Source organism: Megalobrama amblycephala, linkage group LG4 (genome assembly GCF_018812025.1).
Source record: "Megalobrama amblycephala isolate DHTTF-2021 linkage group LG4, ASM1881202v1, whole genome shotgun sequence".
Classification (NCBI taxonomy): domain Eukaryota; kingdom Metazoa; phylum Chordata; class Actinopteri; order Cypriniformes; family Xenocyprididae; genus Megalobrama; species Megalobrama amblycephala.
The window spans coordinates 49572491-49600485 of NC_063047.1; the positions used below are offsets into that span (position 1 = coordinate 49572491).

Here is a 27995-nt window from a genome sequence, read left to right on the forward strand (position 1 = left end):
AAGTCTATGGGAGAACTCAGGGCAATTCTCAGCCAGAGTGAAATCGCCCCAAAAGAGGTGGTACTCCACAGAGTGTGACTCTACGCTGATTGGACTATATCCAGAGGCAGAACAAACAGCCTAGCAGTGACAGCTAGCGTAACTGTGTGGTTGAATGTGATTGAAAAATCCGTCCTTTTCTCACTTTGGTGGTGCGTCGCCCTATTGCCCTAATGAAGAAACCGCCCCTGGTGGTTAGAATTCTTTTCTCAAAATTACATTCTTCCTAGATGTAGAATGCAGTATTATTATAGTTGTTAATGTACTCACCTGAGTATCTTCAGCTCACACACAGGATTCTTCAGTCCCTCACAGATCTGTGTGACTCCTGAATCGAGCAGACGGCTGTTGTTCAGGTTCAGCTCTTTCAGAATGGATTTGGAGGAGAGAACAGTAGCTAGAACTGAACAGCTTTTCTTTGTCAGCTCACAATTATTCAGCCTAAACACAAAAACAGCATAATTTATTATTCAGCACATATTCAGCACAAATCACATCAACAGCTCTTCATATCTGCTCACACATGTGACTGAGTATTTTATAATGAATAAACAGTAGTTTTATTTCATGATGTATAAAACCATGTTGACTCACTTCATTTTCTCCACTTTGCAATGAGAGTCCATCAAAAGAGCAGAGAGCTTCTCTCCATCCAGAGCTCCTAATTTATCTTCACTCAGATCCAGTTCTGTCAGTAATAATGGACTTTTACCCAGAACTCCAGTGAGATACTCACATGCCTCCTCTGCAGCAGGACTTTTCAGAAACCTACAGGGAATAAATGAGAACTTTAGAAAAATTTAGTATGTGCTGTAAACTTGAGCTGAATCAATTGTTGAATTTGAGGGCAATAAAGAGAAAAGAGAATTGTAATTTGAATTTGAGTTAGAGGAAGTAGAATTAAAACAAAATGAAATTCAAAGAGTTTCATGTAACTGCTGTATAAGTAATAATTCAATATATAGACTACATATTTCTCTCTCTCTCTCTCTCTCTATATATATATATATATATGTTTGTGTGTGTGTGTGTGTCCATGAGAAGGAGTAGCAAAACTGGACTGTCAGCACACAGTTCTACTGTGGTTCTACTCCTATAAGGACATCAGCCATCTTGGTTGAGTTTACTGGAGTTTAAGGACATGAAAAGACAGACTGGGATCTTGGAAATTAGGGGAAATTTTACACTTATGTCAATCAAGAATGACCTAATGTCCATGGTAATCAACAGGGGTATAAAAGTCTGATGAGCTGATTGCCTCTTTGGAGACAGATACGTCAGTACCCCCGATGCCTAGAAGCCCAGAGCTGAGGACAAGAAACCCCAAGCTGAAGTCTAGAAGCCTTAAGCCAGAGCTGATAACACCTTTTATTTATCACAATGATTTGCTACACAACATACAAAATTTTAGTCCAAATGTGCGCACATCTGAAGAAATATGTACTCATACATTTACCTCATATTTCTTTAGATAGAATAGAACCGTAACTTCTTAATGACTCACAAGAAAGACAATTCACTGCCGATCCATCAGTCAATATCGCGTGATCATAATTCCAACCTTACGGTGACGGTAAACTTCTGCGTTCTGTATCATAATGCTTTTATACATCAGATAATATCTGCATTTTGTCACAAGAGAGTGAGTTTTGAGCAGAAACGTATTAATATCAGAAATCAACCTATATATCGATTTACCAATATTTTCGTCGATATTTAAGCATTTTACCATAATCGGATATCGGTTTCGTAATATTGGATTTACCGATAAACGCCGTTTATCAATGCAAATGAAATTAAATTAAACTTTAATTTAAATAGTTAACTAGTTAATTTCACTGTGCATAGAAGACTTTAATATAACGTTTTTCACTTTTTCATTGTCAGTGTTTTGAGAATTGCGCACAGGATCAGCATTACAGCGCATCTGAGGGTAGGGGAGACAGCAGCGTCCACAGGTAAAGTATACTTACCTACTTTGCTGAAATTAGTAAACTTTATTTAACATAACAGCCATTAATGCACAAATTAGATGTTACATAAATGCCTGAAATGTAGCTAGTTTATGCAGCTTGTCTCTAAGAAATAGAGAGAATTTGCGCTATTCAGACGCAAATTCAGAGGCAATACATGCATTCATCGTCTCAATCGTGTATTTATTGTCTTGAAAAGTGTTATCTGGATGTAAAAGTCTATAGATGAATTTTAGATGAGTTTTTGTTTCTTTAGTGCCCTCCGGCTGCAGTATGAATTGGAAACTCCATTCATGGAATAGCCTCTTCTTCTTTTAGATGAATTTGTGGACTAAAAATGCACAGAGAGCGCCCTCCGACTTCAAGGATGAATTGAAAACACCAGCGCTCATAGTAATGACAATGAATATTAAATAAATATAACTCCTCTGTATAGAAAATTGACATAAGCATATGAGAATCCAATATTTCTCCAAATGTCCATGCTTTTAAACTAAAAGCCTATATTCAGACTCTTTGCATCACAGAAATACATTATATTTTAAAGTATAATATAAAACCATTACTTTATATTGTAATAATATTTTTCTGTATGTTTCATATATCATGATGAGCTTGAGCCATCACAGAAGGTTTTTTTCACAGCCTACCTGACTGAAATGCCTCATTAATATGCAAGTCATTTCAGCTCATTACTATCCAATTCTTTTGTCTTCTCAGGTGAGAATGGCCCATTTTTCAGTGGTGATTCACGCCTCCATGCATACTGTGTTTCTTGGCAAAAAGTGTCTTACAAAAACTAAATCAATATATTGTTTTATATGAAGGAGTAGGAAGCATAATTTTTACATAATTTTGAAGCAAAAACTCTAGTTTACAACCTCCAATACCCTAAAGTATTGTAAACACAGATTTACTATACTTTTTTTGGCCTTATTTCAGTGACTTAAGTTTTTTGTTTTTTCAATAACCATGCATAAACATTATTCCTTCAAAAACACAAACATGTACATACATGTTCCTCACATATTATTGTAGCCTAGTTTGTGCTGAATACAGTGTAATGACACTTTTGTCATTTATATGTTTATGAACAACTGAAAAAAGCACAAATGTCAGGGCATGTCAAAACTTCTCCAGGCCCCAAATCAGCCTCAGACTCTGGAGGGTTAAGTATTTGAAGGTTTTAATCACCTGATGGTCTTCAGTTGACAGTTCTGATCCTGTAGTAAATCAGTGAGCTCCTTCACTCCTGATTGTCCAGGATCATTTCCTGTGAGATCCAGCTCTAGCAGGTGTGAAGGGTTTGATCTCAGAGCTGAAGCCAGAGCTTTATAACCTTCTTCAGTGATACTGCAGTCTGAAAGTCTACAGAAAATTAAAACTTGAATTTAATTTAACATTGTGATTCAAATTAATTACTGCACAGTAGACTGAATTACTAAATCTGAATACATTTTCAGATATGGAGATAAACAATTATAGGCTCATTCTTTTCCAAGTTGAGTAATTAATTATAATTAGTTAATGGTCACCAGGAATCTGTGATTTTTGCATATATGTGGTTAGAATTCTTGTCTCAAAATTACATTCTTCCTAAATGTAGAACACAGTATTATTATAGTTTTTTATGTACTCACTTGAGTATCTTCAGTTCACACACAGGATTCTTCAGTCCCTCACAGATCTGTTTGACTCCTGAGTTCAGCAGACAGCTGTTGTTCAGGTTCAGCTCTTTTAGGATGGTTTTGGAAGAGAGAACAGTAGCTAGAACTGAACAGCTTTTCTCTGTCAGCTCAAAATTATTCAGCCTAAACACAAAAACAGCATAATTTATTATTCACCACATATTCAGCACACATCACATCAACAGCTCTTCATATATGCTCACACATGTGACTGAAAGTCTTTCATAATTATAAGTTATCATGAATAAAATAATGTTCACTCACTTGATTGTCTCCAATTTGCAATGAGAGTCCATCAAAAGCGCAGAGAGATTCTCTCCATCCAGATCTCCTAATTTATCTTCACTCAGACCAAGTTCTGTCAGTAATAATGGACTTTTACCCAGAACTTTAGTGAGATACTCACACGCTTCCTCTGCAGCAGGACTTTTCAGAAACCTACAGGAATTAGAAAAAACAGATAATCCTCTTTTAATTTTGTGCCATTTGCAGGTGCTTCCACCATCCTTATGTAGTATCTGGTTAAAGTGCCCTTAATATGCTTTTTTTTTTATTTTATTTTTTTTTTTATTTAAGATCTTTCATGCACTGTGTAATATAGCTGCTTGAATGTAAAATGTCTGCAAAGATTTTAAAGATTCAAAGTACAGGACAAATAAAAGTATTGTCTCCTAAAAGAAAGATTCTATTCTGAACTGATCTTCCAAAACAGGTCATCATCAATTTTAGTTCCTGTTACAAATCTGCATAATGCTAGCCTATGGTCTTCATTGGCTGCCCTCAAACAACATCTACTTTGCCCTGCCCTCAAACACTTTTGCTGTAGCTGAGACCTGAAAGAATTTGGCTTGCTTTGTCAACAAGTTGAGAAGACACTGTCAAATTCATTTTGCAAAAGCATAAGACCAGATGGAATTATATTATATATAATTGATTATATATAAAGCCTTTAAAAATGCATTCTTTACCCTTAGCAATGTCTCTGAGAACCTGACACGTTGTACTTCTGGAGCAAGGGCAGCAATTGGGAAAAATTTGAAGAAAATTGTTTTGTTTTTCATGAGACTTTGTGATATTTCCTACAAAATATATACTTTCACTTCAATACAAAAATAGAAAATAATGACAAAAATAGTTTTTTTGTAATGTTATAACAGTAATCCGATCATTCAAAAGCAAAATGTGTGAAAAAAAAAAAAAAAAAAACTATGTTAGGGAGTGGAAAGTGCTTCCCTGCAGCCATCTACAACTATATCTACTACAATTTCTATAGTGTTGCATTCTTCTCAATGGCATTTAATCAATTTTGTCTTATGGTCAAATGTTTGGTGTACAGTAAATGTCTTTTTTGGCTCATTTTACCTGTAAAAATAAACATGCTGAATAATTATGCACATCTAAAGTTTCACTTTCAGCCATCATTAACAATTATGTATTACTTATAAATGACTATAGACTATAAAATAATAGTAGTTAATAAGTTTGTTATGGTTTGGAATTATAAAATATGCTTGGAAATAAATTATGATCAAAATATTGACTTGCATAATAATTATGCATGCCCTGTCCAAGCGCTGTGGAAGCTGGAGCTGAAATTGGTTGAAAAATGCTTGAAAAATTATAACTGAATTAAAATTTTAAATGTCCATATCCAAATTGAAGTGTTAATTGCTTTTACTTAAGTAGGAAAAATACATTTAAACATTTGAGAATTAAGGTATTCCAAATATCAGAGAATAGTTGCTCAATATTGTAACGTGATGTGTTTTGTCCCCAAACTTTTGTTGAACCAAATAAACAAGTTGAGTGTCAGTGTGAATTTTTTTTAAAAATTTTGGTAGATTTATTTAGATGGTAGATTTAACTTTTATTCCAATTGTGCACTGATCCACTGAGCCACATGTGAAATCAGCTGCATGAAACTAATGAAGGGTCATTAGTTTCATGCAGCTGATTTCACATGTGGCTTATTCTGAAAATGTTGAAGACTTATATCACCTGATGTAAGGACAGCGTCCATCCTGTAATAAATCAGTGAGCTCCTTCACTCCTGATTGTCCAGGATCATTTCCTGTGAGATCCAGCTCTATCAGGTGTGAAGGGTTTAATCTCAAAGCTGAAGCTAGAGCTTTATATCCTTCTTCTGTGATACTGCAGTCTGAAAGTCTACAACAGGAATGAAAGTGTAACAATCCACTGATTAATCAGCTATTCTAACAACCACTTGAACAATGTAAATTTCTATAGTAAACTATTTTTGCTCATTGTATAACTTAATTCAAAGTTAGTTGAAGAGCAAAAACATTTAAAAATTGTTACATAACTTACTTCAGACTTTCCAATTTACACTTTATATTCTCCAGTCCAGTGCAGAGCAGAGCAGCTTCAGTCCTGAATCCTGCAGATTATTATTGTTCATGTTCAGCTCTTTCAGATCTGTATCTGATCCAAGAATTGTAGCCAGAGCTGAACAACTTCTGTCTGTTAGGTTACAATCATTTAGCCTAAAAGGGAAATAATCAAATCACAGAATTAGATGGAACACATTCAATATATTTTTCAGTATACAAATATTAAATTTAGTTTGTTTGTTTTTTTCATTATTTTTTACATGAACAATAAATGTACTAATTGACTTACAGAGCTCTTTTGGAGGTTTTGATGACTGCCAGTAATCTAATGAGACACTCATCTGATTTCTTGAATTTCTGAAGCTCAAACTCCTCTAGCTCTTCCTCTGATGTCAACAACACAAAGGCCAAAGCAGACCACTGGGATGGTGAAAGGTCAGCAGCTGAGAGACTTCCTTCTCTAAGTTGAGTCTGAATCTCTTTCACCAGAGTTTGATCATTCAGTTCATTCAGACAGTAGAACAGATTGATGGATCTCTCTGGAGACAGATTACCTTCTAATTTCTGTTTGATGTACTGAACTATTTCCTTGTTGCTCTGGTCATTGCGGTATTGCTGTGTCAACAGACCTCGTATGAGTTGCCGATTGGACTGGAGTGACAGACCGAGGAGAAAACGAAGGAAAAGATCCAGATGTCCATTGCCACTTTTGAGAGCCTTGTCCACTGCAGTCTTGAGCATATCAATCATGGTTTCATTTTTGTTTTCCTGTTCTGTAGACTCCTGAACAAACACACTTTTCTTGTTGATGTCAAGAAACAGATGTGCATAAATGGCAGCAATAAACTCTTGAATGCTCAAGTGAACAAAGCAGTACATGGTACCAAGTGTGATCCCTGTTTCCTTCTTAAAGATCTGGGTACATATGCCTGAATACACTGATGCATCATAGACGTCAATACCACAGGCTTCCAGGTCTGTGTCATAGAAGATCACATTGTTTCTTTCAAGCTGCTGAAATGCTAGTTTCCCCAGTGAAAAGATGGCATCTTTATCCCAGGAAACATCTGGTCTGTATTCTCCATCATACTTTCTGCATCTCTGCTGGATCTGAAAGCGGAGAAAGTGTGTGTACATTTGTGTCAGAGTCTTAATAGTGTCTTCAGTTTTAAATTCCTGCGGTTTTTTCGAGGCTTCATCAGCCTGATTATTCTTCAGCTCACTATTTCTTTTCTCCTCCAAAATGTTCTGGAGGACAGTGGCTGAAATCCAGCAGAAGACTGGGATGTGGCACATGATAAAGAGACTCTTGGATTTTTTCACATGATCAATGATTATGTTAGTCATTTTCTCATCTGTGAATCTTTTTCTAAAGTATTCCTCTTTTTGTGCATTATTAAAACCTCGTATCTCTGTCAGCCGGTCAATACAGTCAGGAGGAATCTTAATCGCAGCTGCTGGTCTGGTGGTGATCCAGATGAGAGCAGAAGGAAGCAGATTTCCCTTGATGAGGTTCGTTAGGAGAACATCCAGAGATGCTGGTGATGATACATCACTCCACGTCTCATTACCAACAAACTTCAGAGGAAGACGACATTCATCCAATCCATCAAGGATGAACAGGACTTTGACATTTTTCCTTCTTGTAAGGTTCAGTCCTTTTGTCTCTGGGAAAAACTGAGTTATAAGATCCATCAAACTTAGTTTTTCTTTCTCCTTTAAGTTAATCTCTCTGAATGGAAGAGGAAATATGAAACTGATATCTTGATTTTCTTTTCCTTCTGCCCAATCCAGAACAAACTTTTGTACAGAGATGGTTTTTCCGATGCCAGCAACTCCTTTTGTCAGTACAGTTCTGATCTCTTTGTCTTGTTCAGGTGCTTCAAACATCTTGGTACATTCAATCGGTATCTCTTGTGATTGATGACGTCTGGAAGCAACTTCAATCTGTCTTACTTCATGTTCAGTATTGACCTGTTCACTGCCACCCTGAGTGATATAGAGATCTGTGTAGATGTTATTCAGAAGTGTGGAGTCACCTTGCTTTGCAATTCCTTCAAACACACATTGATACTTCTTCTTTAGGTCACATTTTAGATGATGAATGAAGGCCAGTTCATCTAAACACAGGAACCGAAAAAAAAAAAAAAACAGAGGTCATTTTTTGTCTTACATTAATACAATCTAACAGATGGTTGTGAGTCTCTTACCTTCTAGAGTATCCGCTGCTTCATCTTGCTTCATATCTTTCAGGTAGTGTAGTGTGAGATCAAGAGCTGCTTCTTTGATACTGCATCTATTCTCATTAAAGTCCTTCACTAAGTATTGTGTGTTCTCTTTTTGTAATATTTTCTTAAACTTTTCCAGCTCATCCTTCAGGAATTTGATTATTTTGCTCTCAAGATCCTACAAACAACACAAGAAAAAAGGAGCACAATTTAAACAAAATTGTACATTCACATTTGAGCGAAACTATTTATTGCAATTAACAATTTTGAATAAAAATCCAGGTAAAAGAAAAAACATTAAAAAGATGTGATTTTTGACAAAAAAAATTGTAATCAATATAATCAATAACAATCAATTTATAAATACAAAACACTTGTGAAAATATGTTTTCGTACCTGGAAGACCCCTAGGAGACTGTCCTTGAAATTGTTGTGGTTCTTTTGAGTGTGGATGTCTGAATCTGGTGTCTCCCATTGAAGCCTGTTAGCAAATAAATAGAATAAAGTACTGGATTTTCCAGGCAAAATATAACAGAAAACTCTTGTAAACATTTTTAGCAAAGAGAAAAAGAAAGCATTATCTGTAAATGACCTGATAAATATTTCAGAGTATATATAAATATTTGAACTAAAAAAAAAAAGTTCCATAATAAGCATACAATGATAAACTTTCTTACACAGTCTTTGTGTGACAAAAATGAAGAAACACATGAAATACCTATTGGCAGATGTTAGTATTTTCTCATTGAAGTTTGGTCCATCATCTTTTGACCAGTCACTCTTCACAGACACAGAGCTGGACACGTGTGAGTCTGATCTTACACTAATGACACAAAGAACAGAGAGGAAAACACTATTTTAGGAGATACTTGAGTATCATTTAAAAAAAAGGTTATATGATGCAAATCTGAATTATATCCAGTACAGCTGTGCATTTTTTAAAGTATATATTTTTGTCATTTATGCCTTTATTATGAGGGTTCACAGGAAGCAAAGTGAGGGGGAAGGAGGAGGACAGGATCAGGAAGGGTGTCACAGTTGTGGTCAGTTCATTGTCATTCTATCAAAGAATATACACTAACAAGAAGCAACACTCAATAGAAAATTCCATTGCAACACCGGCGCACAGCAGCAGCCCTGCGTTTCCGCCATTTCTGGTGAAAGTGAGCCAGCAGTCCACTAGTTTCTATGGCAATATCAGCTGCTTTGTAAAAAAACAACAACAACAACAAAAAAAACATACATTAAAGCTGAAAACCAACTTGAATGATGACAACACAGAATAAAATACTATCACTTGTGATCATCAAATCCTTTTTACAGTTTTTACACACTTTGTGTTTAACACTCTGAGGTCTGAGGTATCGGCGGCGATACCACCGCGGTTTTTTTCTTACCAGTGTGAAAGAGACTCAAAATACTCCGTCAATGTTGCACATACAATGAAGAGTTATATCTAAGAATATCTTCTTTTATTTTTGTACACCCAGAGTAACAACAAAATGTTGTGCTTTTTGCAAAATAAAGAAAACTAACATGATGTGTGATCTCTCGTCTCCCTCTGAACGAAGTCCAATCTGATAGTTCTCAGAAAATGAACTGTAACTTAGTGAATACTAAAGTCCCTTTAAGACAAGTCATTTCACTCGGCGGCCATCTTTGAAACACCTCTCGGGCATCCTGGGCATCATGCCCTATCTCTTTGAATGGGGAAACATCAAATTCTCCAAAACTGTTCACCAACCTTACGATTAAATTTCATATTTGAAATCACCAATGAAATCTGACAACAACTGTCTTATAAATATTTTATCCAAACGCTTGAATCATGACAAAAAACTGTATTTTTTAGGCTGGATCAAGCTAATGCACATGCGCAGACCTAAATGCGCGTCTCTTCTGCCATGTTTCAGAGGCGCGCGTCTGACTGTTTCTATAGAAACCAGTGCTTCTAACAGCTGCTGCAGTGACGCAATGATTTTACCAGTCGGCGATTGGCTCTTATTTAGAAGGCGGGACTTATTCCGCCATATTGCGCGTTACACTTTCTCCCATTCAAAACAATACGAGTGACACATCTTGTGTTATTCTATAGTCTTTAATACTAATCACAAAAAAATTAGACTTATGTCTAAAAAAACGTTGAAATGTCAGGTTTTAAATCGTGTAAGTCAAATCGAAAACAAATATTCTCTGTTTATGTAATCTGTATGAAAAGAGAGCCATGTCAGAAGTCCATGATTCAGCTCATTATCTGCTAATGTGGCCACGCCCACGGAGCCAGCGCTATTCAGACGCAAATTCAGTCAATACATGCATACATCATCTCAATTGTGTATTTATTGTCTTGAAAAGTGTTTTGAATAACCATAGTTAGCGATCTCTGGCCTCTGTTAGTTCAGTTAGTTCCTGGATTGTCCATGGCCTATCCTTCTTTAGCAGGGATTTGTGGACTAAAGGTGTACAGAGCGCCCTCCGGCTGCAAGTATGAATTGAAAACACAGTATCCAGCGTTCATAGTAATGACAATAAATCCTGAATAAATATTACTCCTCTGTATAGAAAATTGACAAACATATGAAAATCCATTAATATTTCTCCAAATGTGCATGCTTTTAAGCTAAAAGCCTATATGAAATGCCATAGAGGTAACATAATTGTTCAGACACTTTGCATCACACAAACACATTATATTTTAAAGTACATAATAGAATACCATTATTTTAAATTGTAATAATATTTCACAGTATTGCTGTTTTTTCTGTATGTTTGATATACACCACATGATCACAGAGGGTTTTTTTCACAGCCTACCTGACTGAAAGAGCTCATTATTATGCAAGTCATTTCAGGTCATTATTATTTGATTCTTTTGTCTTCTCAGGTGAGAATCACCCATTATTCATGATGATTCACGCCTACACGCATACTGTGTTTCTTGATCAAAGATGTTTTCGAAAATTTAAATCTCTCTATTGTTTTATATGAAAGAGTAGTCAGCATAATTTTTACATAATTTTGAAGCAAAAACTCTAGTCTACAACCTCCAATACCCAGAAGTCTTGTGAACACAGATTTAATATTATTTTTTTGGCCTTATTTCAGTGACTTAAGTTTTTTGTTTTTTCAATAACCACGCATAAACGTTATTCCTTCAAAAACACAAACATGTACATACATGTTCCTCACATATTATGGTAGCCTAGTTTGTGCTGAATACAGTGTAATGACACTTTTGTCATTAATATGTTTATAAACAACTGAAAAAAGCACAAATGTCAGGGCATGTCAAAACTTCTCCAGGCCCCAAATCAGCCTCAGACTCCAGGGGGTTAAGTCTTCCACTTTTTTCACAAAGTCTTTGCTCTCTAGAAACCCAGTCAGTTTGGGTTGGGTCAATACTGAATTAATACCAACATATGAAATTAAATTAAGGACATGCATCAGAAAAATTGGGAATGTTGGACAATAAATATATGAATATAACAGCTTGATTTTGCAGTGTTGTAATGTCCGTTAAAGCAAAAGTGTCCAAAAGTGTGAATTATGGAATAACAGACACAGCAATGCATCATGTATTATAAGATCATTATGTTTGTAGCGTGATCCATTAAAATGTACAATATATTTAAATTCAGACCTAGATACTATTATTACTATTACTCCACTATACATGATGATCTTAAATTTATTAATTATTAATTTACTATATGAATGTGTAAAGTTGCATAAAATGGAAATACTTAATAATGGATGAATGGTTGGATTTCACAACTGGTAAAACAAAACATAAAAAAGACAATACAACATTTACTGTAGGAGCCATACAATTTACTGATGACTTAATTTAAAAACAAAACTGTTCTATTGCGCTTCTGATTTGGCAGTGAAATTCACCAATTTTGGGTGCATAAGATATGAAGGATTCTATGGTCCAGTTAGTATTTTCACCCGATAATGACGGCCGCGCTACCAGAGCGTCATCTAGTGGCTGTTACCCAAAAAGTATCAAAGTGTTGCCTCTTGGGTTCTAAGCTCTTTGATTTTATTCATGTGTTCCTTCAGTTCCCTTTCAGTCGGTCACGTTCTACGTACGTCAGTAGTGACCGACGAATTGGGATATCGCTAGAGAGCCCTATCAGCTTCGAGTGAACTAAAACAAGCCAATGGAATTGGCGTGCGATATTTGCATAATGCGCACCGCCTCCAACAGGTGTATATAAATAGGAAGCAGATGCAATCGCACTCTGTCTTTCGCTTCGGAGCCAACAGTTGGTGTCCAGCTTTCAGACTTCACAAGAGTGAAATTAAACAGCCTTCCCGGTGTGTTCGGGGAGTGGTGTACCCGAACACATTGCGTCACTCCCTGTGTGCTTCAGCACGAGAGAGCTGACTCTTCCCCTTCTAAAAGAGCTTCACAGACAGACACTGCGTCTTTTTCAAGACGTCATTCTGTCTGTGCGTTTCTGGAGGCGGTCGTTTCCTATCCTCACTGACGGCCACAATCACTTTCTCTCATGTCTGCTTAGCGTGCTGAGACTGTGTTTGTGGGTGGTTCATATTCTCTTATGAGAATATGCCCACGTCGGCGCGTTGTTTGTCTCGCCTTTCTCGTAAGGGCTTGAGCGTTCAGCGCACCGTGTGCCGTCGAGCTGCCGGCTGACAGCGCGCGTTGCCATGGCAACCTGGCGCGTTGTCTGGCGCTCTAGATGCATGGTCGAGACTCGAGCGCCTTTAATAAGGTGGAGTCCCCTCACTTATTCCCCGATCTAGTTTATTTTTCTGAATCAGATAAATACTACTTTGGTTAATAAGCCTGGGTCACCAGAGGATCACAGTGGGGCAATACCCGCCGAGCCATTCTCCGTGGGCCACCCACTCCTCTAGTGCATCGCAAACATGTTGTGACTATGTCTGTCGGTGGTTCATGTTTAGTAAAACATGGCTACGTCGGCGCCCAGTGCGCCGTGTGTCGTCCAGTTGGACGGCCACATTCACTGTCCAACATGGCTGGTAGCTTCTGCATGGATTGCTGGTCCTTCTCATGAGGGACCTAGCGTCTTAGTCAGGGTTCCAGCAGAGGATCATATGTCGACTGCTACATTGGAGAAAGTATTGTTGGGCTCTCAACATGAAGATGATGCTGAGCGTCCCACAGTTGCTCATGCTGAATCAGATTCAGACTTGACAACCATGCTTTCCCGGGCCCCTGGGGGCGTCGTGTGACGCGTAGAAAAAAGAGAAAAAAAAGAAAAGAAAAAAAAAAGCGCCTTGCCCCGCTCCCTGTCTTTAGCCCGGACGTGCATGTAGCCTCTTTTGGTGTCAAATATGGAACGCCAAAGGGGCCATAATCTGCATTACAAGTTTTTTTCTCTCTCACTACCCTTTAGGGTGGGGTGGCAGTGCTACGGGTACACCACCTCTGCCCTGCATGGGTCTTGGCCCCCGGCAAGTCCGTGGTAGGCCAAAGCACTCATTGCATGTGGGTAGTTCTGAGTCAGGGTTGAGCTACGCATGATGCAAGGCATAGCGCAGGCCCCTGGCCAGACAATGTCCACCGTGGTGGTCCGGAAACACCCCTGGCTAGTCTTGCTGGGATGTGTCATCGTCAAAGTACACTTTCTCGATGCACTCATCTCACAAGCTGGCCTAAAACCCAGCCCGCTTCGTCCGCAGCCAACCCAGTTGGTTAGCGGGAGGCGGTCCTGGGGATTTGGCGACCTGAAGCTGAAGTAAACAGTTCTTTCCCCGGAGGAGGGCCGGGTGGAGAATTCTGGTCTGTTCCACCGCTGGCTCTCTGGAGTCCAGCGGTACCCATGAAATAGAACTGTTATCTGATCCTCCAGGTCCCAAGAGGGTGTGGCTGGTAGTGTGCAAGGCCCCGCCTTGCCACTCTCAGCCCTCTCTCACTTCTCCAGAAGGTTCCAGTGTGATAGTTCAGGCCGCACCCCATGTGCCGTCTCCCATTCACACTGCTACCTCGCAGAGTCTGACCACACTCTGGGTCGCAACCATGCCGTCCGAGTCGGGTCCCCGTACTCTGCTTGCGGCTGTCAGCGTGCGAGGCCCTGCCTTGCCACGCACAGCCCCCCTCACATCGCCAGCTGGTGGTAGTGTGATGGTGCAAGCCGCACCCCGTGCGCCGTCTCCCATACGCACTGCTGCCTCGCAGAGTCTGACCACACTCCAGGCCCCTCCCATGCCGTCCGAGTCGGGTCCCCGTACTCTGCCTCGCTGCCCCACCCCCGGTGCATCTGTGGTGCCTTTGGCTGCCTTCGGGCTGGCCCTGTCACCCCGCGTTCGTATTCTCAACTATCTTGACGACTGGTTGATCCTGGCCAGCTCGCAAGAGCAGTTGTGTGAACACAGGGACATGGTTCTAGCTCACCTCAGCCGGTTGGGTCTTTGGGTCAACTGGGACAAGAGCAAACCCGCCCCCGGGCAGAGGATCTCTTATCTCGGTCTCGAGCTAGACTCGGTCGCCCGGACTGCGCGCCTCACCGAGGAGCGCGTCCAGTCAGTGTTGACCTGCCTGAGTACGCTCAAGCGCAGGACAGCGGCCCCACTGAAACTCTTTCAGAGGCTCCTGGGGCATATGGCATCTGCAGCTGCGGTCACGCCGCTCGGATTGCTCCATATGAGGCTGCTTCAATACTGGCTCCGTGTCCGGGTCCCGAGATGGGCGTGGCAGCGTGGTACGCTCCGTGTTCCCGTGACACCGAGCTGCCATCGCACCCTCATCCGGTGGTTGGACCCCTTGTTCCTGCGGGCAGGAGTGCCCCTGGAACAGGTGTCCAGGCACACTGTGGTCTCCACAGATGCCTCCGCCACCGGATGGGGGGCCACGTACAACGGGCATGCAGTGTCGGGTCTTTGGACGGGGCCTCAACTGCATTGGCATATCGATGGCCTGGAGTTGCTAGCAGTACATCTTGCACTGGGCTGCTTCAAGGAGCTGCTGTCAGACAAGCACGTACTGGTCCGCTCGGACAGCACTGTGGCCATTGCGTACATCAACCATCAAGGTGGTCTACGCTCCCGTCGCATGTCGCAACTCGCCCGCCATCTCTTGCTATGGAGTCAGAAGCATCTGAGGTCGCTTCGTGCCATTCATGTCCCAGGTGTGCTCAACCGTGCAGCCGACGAGCTCTCACGGCAGCCTCCACTTGCGGGCGAGTGGCGGCTCCATCCCCAGGTGGTCCAGCTGATCTGGCAGCACTTCGGCGAGGCCCAGGTAGACCTGTTTGCCTCCCCAGAAACTGCCCACTGCCAGTGGTTCTATTCCCTGACCGGCGGCACGCTCGGCACGGATGCCCTGGCACACAGCTGGCCCCGGGGTCTGTGCAATTATGCAATTATGCCCCCAGTGAGCCTTCTCGCACAGCTCCTGTACAAGGTCAGGGAGGACGAGGAGCAGGTCTTGTTAGTGGCTCCATACTGGCCCACTCGGACCTGGTTTTCGGACCTGATGCTCCTCACGACAGCCCCTCCTTGGCCGATTCCTCTGAGGAAGGACCTCCTGACTCAGAGACGGGGCACCCTATGGCACCCGCGTCCCAACCTGTGGAACCTCCACGTGTGGTCCCTGGTCGGGATGCGGAGGTTCTGAGTGATCTCCCGCAAGCGGTCGTAGACACCATCACTTCCGCTAGAGCTCCTTCCACGAGGAGCCTCTACGCACTGAAGTGGAACCTATTCGTTGAATGGTGCTCCTCTCGCCGAGAGGACCCCCGATCATGCTCGGTCAGATCTGTGCTTTCCTTCCTGCAAGAGTGCTTGGAGCGAAGGCTGTCTCCCTCCACCCTCAAGGTGTATGTTGCCGCTATCGCTATCGCATCACCATGCAGTTGAGGGTAAGTCCCTGGGGAAACACGATCTGATCGTCAGGTTCCTGAGGGGGGCGAGGAGACTGAATCCTTCTCGCCCTTCCTCCAAACCCTCTTGGGATCTGACCCTGGTTCTTACATCTCTCTGGGGTCATCCCTTCGAACCTCTGCAATCAGTCGAGTTAAAAGCACTGTCTCTCAAGACCGTCCTCCTGGTTGCATTGGCTTCTCTTCAGAGGGTAGGGGATCTGCACGCATTTTCGGTCGACAAATCGTGCCTAGAATTCGGGCCCGGTGACTCTCACGTCATCCTGAGACCCTGGCTATGAGACCCGGATATGTGCCCAAGGTTCCTACCACTCCCTTCAGAGATCAGGTAGTGAACCTGCAAGCGCTGCCCTCGGAGGAGGCAGACCGAGCCCTAGCTTTGCTCTGTCCCGTCTGGGCTCTGCATGTGTACGTGGACAGAACGCGAAGCTTCAGGACCTCAGATCAGCTCTTCGTCTGTTACGGAGGCCAGCAGAAGGGAAAGGCTGTCTCCAAGCAGAGGATGGCCCACTGGATAGTGGATGCCATCGCCTTGGCGTGCGAATCCCAAGGCGTGCCTTGTCCGCTTGGGTTGAGAGCCCACTCCACCAGAGGAGTGGCCTCTTCCTGGGCGTTGGCTCATGGCGCCTCGCTGACAGATATCTGTAGAGCTGCGGGCTGGGCGACACCTAACACATTCGCTAGATTCTATAGCCTATGTGTAGAGCCAGTATCTTCCTGTGTACTCGCTTCCACTAGCCGGTAGACGCGTTGAACCCGCTCTAAGTGTCGGCTTGCAATGCCATTCCCGCCCCCTGGGCCGGATACGTGCATCTATTGACTCCAGTCGTGTTCCCCACTTGGCGAACCCTGTCGAGTTCCTCCGCCTCCCCCTTCGGCTCGGACAGAAAGGGAACGTCTCGGTTACGTATGTAATTATCATAATTAAGCATAGTCATAATTCATAATTATCATAATTAAGCATAGTGCTAATGCGAATTCACAAAGGCTGTGATTCAATTAAAAATGATATGTTACGCGTTTATATAAATGCTCTTTAATTATTTACATGCAGAGATTTGTAAGTTAACTAATTTATAAATCAACGCCAACACCGCAGAATACATCAATATGCTTCTAAGCACTGCTGCAGACACAACGCTTCTGGATCGCATCACCAGACCCATCCGTGTGCGGTGTAAACGCTTGAATCTGTTATGGCAAAAAAAGCTCCAGGATGAGTTCAATAAAAGTTACCAGACATTGTGTTCAAGGATTTGCTTTTTGTTTTATTCATTTAAGTTCTTTCACATACCACTGTGGATAAATAATGCTATAATGTACAACCCATGAAGTACCTTTTGACAGATGGTGGTGTTTTCTCACTGAAGTTTGGTCCATCATCTTTTGACCAGTCACTCTTCACAGACACAGAGCTGGACACGTGTGAGCCTGATCTTACACTAATGACACAGTAGAGGAAGGGGAAAAAAAACACTGATTGTTACTGTGGCATTTACACAATAGTTATCATTAATTCAGCCACTGTTTTATACATTTATAACACTAATTTTAATTCACACATTTTAATGCTATACTACTGTTATATTACCCTGAGAAAATATGAATAATAATAATTTATTATAATTGAAAATAATTGCTGCTATGAAAGCAACACAGCAGCTGAGATTTAATTCAAGTTGTGTTCTTCACAGGAAATATCTGAAACTTCAGCAGTCTTACCTCTGTTTCACTGAGAGACTCATCTTAGAGAGAGAGTCCTTTCCTCACTCCTCTGACATTACTGCAGCTAAACTGCCACTGAAAACAGATCAGCACTGGTTTGTGAAAACAATCAGTCATCCAGTATGACCTGGAATATATAACTGAGATTAATAACATGGCAGTTATTCAAGAAAATAATTATGAAAAAACCTATATAAATTAAAGTGGTTTATAAACAGCTGTATTGCCATGAAGAATAACAAATTGGACTGATACATGGCTCAAAATATAAGTTCATTAAAGAATAGTCATTTACAATGTACTTAAAACTTTAAGTGGGAAAACAGAACCCAGTTTGCTACTTTCTGTATTGCAGTTTAATACCCTTTTACAACCCTAATTGTTGTCCGCTGGAGACTAAAGTGTTCCTGATGGTTTCACACTTAATTCTTTTGCAGTTAACATGTCTTTTCTTCTCCACCTGTTTTTGTTTGACCCTGCAGACCCAATGAGCATTTCACTGTCCACTGGTCATGCCTTAACTGCAATTTCTAGTATTGCTATAGTACTGCATCCCTCTCATGGGTATTTATTTATTTTTTATTTTATTTTTTATTTTTTTTGACTTTTCAGTCTGAGTTTAATCTCTTTTTTGGCTAATTTTGCCTGTAAAAGAAAACCTGCCTAATAATTATGCACACCTCAATATTTTTCATTTCCAGCCTTCATGAACAATAATATATTTTAAATGATTAAATACAAAATAATAGTAGTTATTAAGATTGATGTGGTTTGGAATTGGTAAAATGTGCTTGGAAAAAAATATGATCAGAAAAACAACTTGCCTGATAATTCTGCACATGGCATATTCATATATATATCCTATATGACAGTTTCTGGCCCCCTTTGACTCCCATAATATTTTCTTTTCTGTACTATGGAAGTCCATGGGAACAAGCAACTGTTTGTTTACCTACATTCTTCAAAATATCTTTCTTTATGTTCATCAGAATAAAGAATATCATGCATTTTTAGAAAAACTTGAGAGTAAGGAAACAATGACAGAGTTAAAACGGAATACAGTAAGATTTGCGAAGCTCCCCCTACAGGTTCCTTCAGTGAATCTCCAAGCGCAGCTCTGGCCTACAACGACTACAACACTCACCAGTGCAGTAGTTTTGCAAATACAGTACAAGAAAGAGGAGGTGGGTAATTTGCAAATACAGTACACTCGATGGAGGTGGGTAATTTTCGAAATTGTCTTATAAAGTCGTAATATATACATTGTTTTTGAATTACCGTAAAGCATTTTGTCACTCTTGCGTGAACGTGAACATGAGGCGAGATTGTGTTGGGTCAATGCAGCTCATCTTGCAAGTGCTGTATTCTGGTGTAGACGTGCCAGGGGGGGTTAGTGCACGCCTCAAACACACCACTACAAGTCAATTAACCATCGTAAGGACTTAGAAAACTATTTATGAAGGTAAAAAAAAGTTACTTAGTTCTGCTTTAAGAAATAACCCTCAGTTTCACAGACAAGGCTTAAGCTAGTCCTAGACTAAAATGCATGTTTGAGCTGTTTTAACTGAAAGTAACTTGCACTAACATTTATCTGTTACCTGTCGAACAGGTTATGCAGTGACGTCACTTTCCCGCCCTGAACATGCTCCCTCAACTGGACTGAGTGGCAAAAGAGCCGGCAAAAGTGAGCTCTTAATACATTATAGTCCTTCACGTTTATTGCGATCTCAGAATTCAGGCCAGCTGATAATACCTAGAATATCAAAATCAACTGCAGGCGGTAGATCCTTCTCCTATTTGGCACCTAAACTCTGGAACAATCTTCCTAGCATTGTTCGGGAAGCAGACACACTCTGTCAGTTTAAATCTAGACTAAAAACGCATCTCTTTAACCTGGCATACACATAACACATTATCAATTTATATTTTTAAATCCGTTAAAGGATTATTAGGCTGCATAAATTAGGTCAGCCGGAACCGGGAACACTTCCTATAACACCAGATGTACTCGTTACATCAGAAAAAGAATGGCATCTACGCTAATATTAGTCTTTCTGTTTATCCCGAGGTTTACCATAGTCAACCGGATCCGGGCCGTATCCAGCTGAGACCAAGGACCTGCGCCTTGACACGACCACAACGCAGCCCTGAAGTATCAGCAGAGATCGAGTCAACTAGATCATCCATTGTGAAGACATCATCAACATGACAGCCAGTGCCACAGTTCCTCAACAGACCGTCCATACCGGCGTGATGAATACGATCCTCAACTGGACACGACCACAACGCAGCCCTGAAGTATCAGCAGAGATCGAGTCAACTGGATCATCCACTGAGAAGGCCTCATCGACACGACAGCCAGTAGCACAGTTCCTCAACAGACCGTCCATACCGGCGTGATGAATACGATCCTCAACTGGATGAAACTGAAATAAATACTTTGATTGTTGCGATCCTATCAGACTTATGATAGCAACCTGATTGTAACAAAGCACTGTTCGCCAGAGGAGAACTGGCCCCCTGACTAAGCCTGGTTTCTCACAAGGTTTTTTTTTCTCCATTTTAACACCTATTTGCCACTTGTTTGCCACCTGATGTCACCTGATGGAGTTTGGGTTCCTTGCCGTTGTCGCCTTTGGCTTGCTTAGTTGGGGACACTTGACATTTGATATTCAATAGTATTCTTGACATTTATTCAACAGTGCTTCTGATCTGCCTGCATTGACACTATTATTTAAGAGCTGCTGTGCAGCCAAATTATGTACCAGTTATCAATGTAAAGCTGCTTTGACACAATCTGCATTGTAAAAAGCGCTATATAAATAAAGGTGACTTGACTTGACTTGACTTGACTTGCTGCATGACTGGATTTAAAAGGTGAAACTGCGAAAACACGAGTAAAACAAACGATTACACTAAAGGTTGGGCTCGAAAATGTTTCTTATAACATGTCAAAGAAACCTAATCCATGGATACTGACATGCAGCCAGATATCATGTTTCCTGACATTTATATGTGCCTGATTTTGACGCCGGGGAAATAACGTTACATAAGGCAAATCTGCCTGTGAATATTTTATATAACTACAATATAGGTAGGTCTAAATCCGAGTGATCACTTATATCAATGTTTTAGCCTAAAACTTGTATAGTTTTTGTCAGTGTTTAATTAAAAACACCCAATTATGCAGAATATAAGATGGTAAATATTTATTTGATGAGTTGTCAACACAACATATAACAATACAATATAGAGGGTATGATTTTGCCTCAAAATCCAACATTTTGACACAAAATGATGTCTGAAACGCTATCAAATCATGGCAATCGTATTGGCCGGCAACAGTCTATGATGTCACTACTAGTGCAACCCGAACACACATAATGAGTGCCTAGAGAACAAGTCATCCACTTATCGTCTGAAGGGACTGTTTAGCAGGCGGCCCCGAGGCATGGCAGGGAGATGCAGTGTCGCGTTCCCTGTTCTCAGGGAACCATGGTTTCATGCGTAACCTGAGACATTCCCTTTCAAAAGGGAACTCGCACTGCATCTTAATGCTTTTGGGCAACTAAATACCCACACCGCCATGTTGAGGGGAGTGCATGCCAAAGAATGGTGACAAATATCAGAAAAAAAATTCAACTGAAATGCCAAAAAAACACTCCTCCTAAGGGTTGCAAAGGCTGTCAGTGACAGCATTCCCTGCGGCCACCACCCAAGCTATAAGCCTCAAAGAGGCCTCCAGAAACATCTAGAGGCCTACCAAGGCCGCTCAAAGGCTTGGAACCAACAACTTCTAACAGAAAAGTCCCTTTAAGGGAATGTGGCCAGGGAGCCGAAAGGACCCTGACTGCCAGTCACTTCTCAGGGGAGCATAGTCTACCCTGACTGCCACCAGGGAGGCCGACCTGGTCCTACTTTAGTAGTAACCTAGTCTGGCCAGCAACCTGTCTCTCAGTAACCAACTCAGACCGGAATGTAGAGACGGGCATCCTGGGGAGCAGGACTCAGCATAGCGCTTTGAACATTTGCAATCAAGGGGAGTTACTCTGCTCAACCTAGCATCTACAAAACGCTTCTTTAAGGATTAATTCACTTTCAAATTAAAATTTCATGATAATTTACTCACCCCCATGTCATCAAGATGTCCATGTCCTTCTTTCTTCAGTCGAGAAGAAATTAAGTCAATTATTTGATTAAAACATTTCAGGATTTTTCTCCATATAGTGGACTTCAATGGACACCAAACAGTTGAAGGTCAAAATTACAGTTTCAGTGCCGCTTCAAAGCATTCTACATGATCCCAGATGAGAAATAAGTGTCTTATCTGGAGAAACCATCACTCATTTTCTAAAAAAAATGAAAATGTTATACGTTTTAACCATAAATGCTCATCTTGAACAAGCTCTCTTCTTCTTCTCTATTAGAATTCCAGCAGTGTAGACACTGCTAAGTGTAATACTGCCCTCCACAGGTCAAAGTTTTAACTAAATTGTCATATACAATATGCTGGTGCAAGTATATAACAGTTAGTTCAAACTTTGACCTGTGGAGGGCAGTAATACACTTAGCAGTGTCGACAATGCTGGAATTCTAATAGAGAAGAAGAGAGCTAGTTCAAGATGAGCATTTATGGTTAAAACGTATAATGTTTTTTTTTTTTTAGAAAATGAGCGATCAATTCTCTAGATAAGACCCTTATTCCTTGTCTGGGATTGTGTAGAACGTTTTGAAGCTGCACTGAAACTGACAACCTTCAACCGTTTGGAGGCCACTAAAGTCCACTATATGGAGAATAATCCTGGAATGTTTTCATCAAAAACCTTAATTTCTTTTCGACCGAAGAAAAAAGGACATGGACACCTTGGATGACATTGGGGTGAGTAAAATATCAGCAAATTTTGATTTGAAAGTGAACTAATCCTTTAAATAAGCACTCTGGAGGCTGAGTACTCTACATAGGGTCCCTAATGAGAGACGTACCTCCAGCTCCAACAGGAGCTGATCTATCAATGGAGTTCTTACTGAAAAGAACCTCTTAAACCAAAGGCAATATCTGCTTTGTTAAAAAAAAAAAAAAAAAAAAAAAAAAAGTACATTAAAGCTGAAATCCAACCTGAATGATGACATCACAGAATAAAATACTATCACTAGTGATCATCAAATCCTTTTTACAGTTTATTTTACACACTTTGTGTTTAAGCCTTCCACTTTTTTCACAAAGCCTTTGCTCAGTTTGGGTTAAAATTCTTTAAAAGGCTTATAAACACTGAATTATTACCAACATATGAAATTAAATTAAGGTCATGCATCAGAAAAATTGGGAATGTTGGACAATAAATATACGAACAACTTGATTTTGCAGTGTTGTCTAATCCGTTAAAGCAAGTGTCCAAAAGTGGGAATTATGCGATAACGGACACAGCAATGCATCATGTATTATAAAGATCATTATGTTTGTAGCGTAATCCATTAAACGTACAATATAGCCTATTTCAGTTCCATGCCTGTAGGCATGGGGGGGGTTCGGGTGGATCGAATGAACCCCCCCTCTCACTGCCAAAGGTAGTTTTTTTTTTTTTTGTCATCATATTTTTTAATCAATGCTTGTGACAAATATTCTGGGTTGCTGTTTCAAATTAATATGATAGCCTACATTTGTAGCTGGACGTGTGTGTGTGTGTGCCGCGCGTGCAGTTCAGAATGTTCTCGCAATACACTTTTCAAAGCAATGGTGAAAAAGCATCGCCTCTGAATGATGGGGGGATGAGTTATATATATATATATATATATATATATATATATATATATATACATATATATATATATATATATATATATATATATATATATATATATATACAGTGTTTCCCATACATTGACTATCATGTGGCCGCCCGCCACATCCTAATTTGTCCCGCCACAGTCTCAAAATGAAACGGAAATTAGGTCGCAATATTTAAATTACCGTCTGATTGCGCTCTTTTATATGGCAAAAGTGGGAATAGAGCAAAATAAGTAGACTAGAAGCAATTAAGTTTTCATGCACTATATTCAAAGTCATCTGAAGCCATTCCATAGCTTCATGTGAGGGACAGAAGGATATGTAAATAACATCGTTAAAGGGGTACTTCACCCCTGGAAAGATGAATGTGTATTTAAAATTGGTCATTTATGTAGTAGAAATGTGAAATTATTTTTGAATTTGGAGCTTTCTAGACTGAGAAAAGGCAGAAAATGTATTTTTGACTAATGTGGATGAAAGACAACAACTCCCAGAATGCACTTGTTTTGCTGCCCTTGCGAGGCCATGCCCAAACCACGCCTATCGGTTACAGGCGGAATTACCAGGAAAATTCAAACAACTAGGCTTGCTTTTTTACATATTAATTCTATAAATCGTGAGTTAGTTCATACATTTACAGCGAAATGGTGCTAAATTGCTTTGTACCTGGATGTACACCCAAAACCAGGAAAGGACAAGTAAGTTTCCATCATTTTCCGATTAAGTTAAAGATCTGGAGCGATGTAAACAGTGGCTGCGGGCCATCAAACACCCGGAGTTTGGAGATGACACCGTTATAGAAAACCTAAAAAAACGCAGAATATGTAGTCTCCATTTCAAGCACGAGGACTACGAACCAAATATCCTTGCAATGAAGAGAACCATTCTGAAGGACATTGCGATACCATCGATATTCACTTTCCCAGAGGACGAACAGCCTGGGCATCTGGTACTAAGCGTATTCGCCTAGAGGTAAGACTCGCTGATACTAGACTGATAACACAGTAGCCTATATGTAGTGTTGTAGGTAGCAGTGAAACTGCAAACTTAGCAAAGTAACGTTAGCTAGACAATTACATATAAGTTGCATATAAGTTGACTGTTATCAAAGTAAAGCCACTGTTCTGTAAAACTGAGTTAGTCTATTTATCTATGTATGCTAACTTACCACAAAAGTCTGTTGCTGTATTGGTTGAGATGACTGCAGAGACCGATAAATTTGCGAGATGAACCACTGATGTAGTACAGACTATAACAAAATAATGTTACTGTAAGCTTAAAAATATAACTGTGACACCCACTTTTGATAAAATCTTTGATCTATGTCCGTGAGTAACCTCAAACCTATGCCTCAAACGCGCATATGTTATGGGCGTGGCGAAAAAATGCCGAACTACTTGCTATTACTGGCTGTAGTTTTAAGCCTCTGGCCAAAAATGCCTCCGATGACGCAAAATGACGATTTTTGCGTCATCGGAGGCTTTTTTACAGAATAAAAATGCATAAATCTCTCATCTCGGGCTGATATGAAGGGGGAAAGCACGGTAATTCGAAAATACTGGTGGTATTCTACTAATACAAAGCTTAATGCTAAATCCTGAAGTAACCCTTTAAGTTCACGGTCAGAAACTCGTCTCCCTCTGCTACAGCTGTCAATCATTCAGCACTCAAACAGCGCGTCTCGTTCGGTAATGGCAGTCAGCACGGTAAAACTCTCCAATATGATATATTTCCATTATAATACTTGATATGTAGATAAAGGGCTGTGGATTTGCATAAAATGACTTTATCTTGCTGGAGTTTATTGTTGTTTCTAGACTTGTGCCGATATTCGGTAAAGCGATAAATCGCAATAATGAATATGAACGATATTGTAATCGTGGGCACTTCAGAATACCGTAAATAATAATTTATTACCAATTATTATTTTTTTATAAGGCAATTAAGAATACTTTACCCATCAATCGTATAAAATGCACAACACCGCTGTATTCTGCGTCAAAAGGATACGCGCTCAGATGTAAACAATCCCAACGTGCACGAGAAGCACATGGCGGAACGAGTGAAGGAGTCGAGCTGAATGAAAGTGCGCGTTACTCTCTGACAGCAGAGGGCGCTGATGGAACAGCAGCATGCAGCGGTTACCACGGAAACCGTGCAAACAAAGTAACTGCGCTAGTGACGTTTTTAAAATGCTTCAAACAGCCATTCATTTTTTTGTAATCTCAGTGTTGTTCATCACAGCACCAAATACTGAATACTTAAAAAAGACTTAAAAGGATATTTATTTTCAAACCTAAACATTTTTATATTTTAATCAGGACTACAACATGCCCTAATGATTAGAAATGTTCTGATTATTTGTTATTGTTCAGTAAAACTTTGACAACATATGGCTTTATTAGTTAACATGTTAATTCATTATCACTAAACTGACAATAAAAATACTTATAAAGTATTAATTATTATTAATTAATGTTAATTTCTTAGTTACTGTTTAATAACATTACTAAAATCAAAATAACTTATTTAATGGACCTGAGATAAAACTAACAATGATCAGTTGTGTTTCTAAACTAACATTAACAAAAAATAACACTTTATGTAACAAATGTAGCTATTGCTCAATCTTAGTTAATGCATTAAATAGAGTAAAGTGTTATCTGTTCTTTATTGCCTAATTCTTTTGCATTTTAATCTGTTTGAAAATTTCAGTCAGAGTTGTTTTTGTTTTATTCCAAAAAGAGTTCTTAAACCTGTTAAACTATGACAAAAATGTTAACATCGTGATAATACCGTATACCGTGATAAAAGCTTCATCAATTAATCGCAACATGAAAATTTGATACCGTCACATGCAGGGCCGTGCACAGACCTTTTGAGGGGCATGTGCCGAAACTAAAAAAGGGCACCCCCCCCCCCCAACCCCAATAAATAACACAAAATAATAGTATCAAAAGCTTTATATTTATTCACTATTAATGACAGTTATTTATATATATATATATATATATATATATATATATATATATATATATATATACACACACACACAGGGTTGCAGGGCTTCTTTAAAACTAATTACAACAGCAATCTTCTGTGAGCCATGTGCTTGAAGACGTTTATGACTTCAATGTGATCCACTGGGATGTCCCTCTCAACACACATTAATACACAGACTACATTCTGCATGATAAAATATAAAGAAGCACAGTGACCTGATGATTCTGTAATATTTTTTAGTTACTACAACATTACTGTAGTAAAACCATGTTTTTCTATGTTTATACATGTGAAGACAAGCGGGGAGTAGTATACAATACAAGATTAAAAAAAATATCTAGCGAGCAAATACTTAACATCGTAAACATTAACCATACTGTGTGACCATATATAATATGATTAAATGTTAATGAATTAAGTGTATCAGCAGATAGCCATCATAAATCAAATAAGAAATTTCTTAGAAATATATTTTACCTAGTTGACGAGGATCACTCGCTTTGTGTCAAAGTCAAATGCAGTTATATGTGTGGAAATGTGCAATGTGCAAAAACATCATCACATTAGGCTACGTCATCATCAATAGGTTATGAGCGCTCAGTTTTTCCTGTTGTAAAATACGTTTGGCCAAAATCTCAATTTATAAAAGATGTAATACTACTGTATGCACAGGCTATTTAAGGCTATTTGTATGCTATTGGCTATGACTATCTTAGATGGCAAATGCTAACCCCCTCTTTCTCTCTCTCCGCCGCCGGTCTCAGGCTTCAAATGCATAAAATATGAAACTTTATAGACATACTAGTGTTTCTTTCGTAAAGACAACGACTTGTAGCCTAATTATTCAAACAACAAGATATTTATTTACCGTTGCAAGACGTTCAGCTGCTCTGCTGTGGAACTTCAGTTCGCGGCACTCAGGGGGCGGAGTTAAGAGGTTTGGCTGACAGTTTGAGCGGAACCAAAACGATTTTGTCACAAGCTCTTTTTAATACCTTTTATTAGGCTAAATATATTTGTAAATCAGTCAGACATGCTTAAAGGGTGACCAATAGCATTGATTTATTGAAGAAAATGAATAAATAAAATAAAACGCCTCCAAAAAAAGGGCACTTCGGAGTGTAAGGACAAAAAGGGCATGTGATCTGCACAGGTTGAGCCCTACCTGTGCACGTGCCTGGTCACATGCCTAGTTGTTTCTGAACGATGTCATCATATTGGCTACAGGATGTCTGTTAGATCGCACAACACGAGGACTATGAATTGGCGTCACATGCACAATAACTGGAATTTAAAAAAGTGAGAAGAAACATATGATTAATAAACTGT

At 39.9% G+C, this 27995-nt stretch overlaps 1 protein-coding gene across 3 annotated transcripts in view; it reads right to left on the bottom strand.

Moving 5' to 3' along the window:
- LOC125267801 (protein NLRC5-like) overlaps positions 1-27995 on the bottom strand; it is a 66178-nt gene that overhangs the window by 31530 nt on the left and 6653 nt on the right. For 2 of the 3 annotated variants that reach the window (XM_048189766.1, XM_048189765.1), the window contains exons 1-6: positions 5699-5860; positions 3965-4138; positions 3653-3823; positions 3207-3380; positions 634-807; positions 310-480 (exon numbers count right to left, since the gene is read on the bottom strand). In XM_048189766.1, the coding sequence (XP_048045723.1) occupies positions 310-480; positions 634-807; positions 3207-3380; positions 3653-3823; positions 3965-3996 (722 nt within the window). In that variant the 5' untranslated portion in view covers positions 3997-4138; positions 5699-5860. Of the gene's footprint in view, positions 1-309; positions 481-633; positions 808-3206; positions 3381-3652; positions 3824-3964; positions 4139-5698; positions 5861-6071; positions 6205-6340; positions 8172-8261; positions 8458-8675; positions 8761-8997; positions 9103-17490; positions 17596-17875; positions 18006-27831; positions 27951-27995 lie in introns of those variants that run through there. The other variant, XM_048189767.1, reaches the window with a different exon arrangement.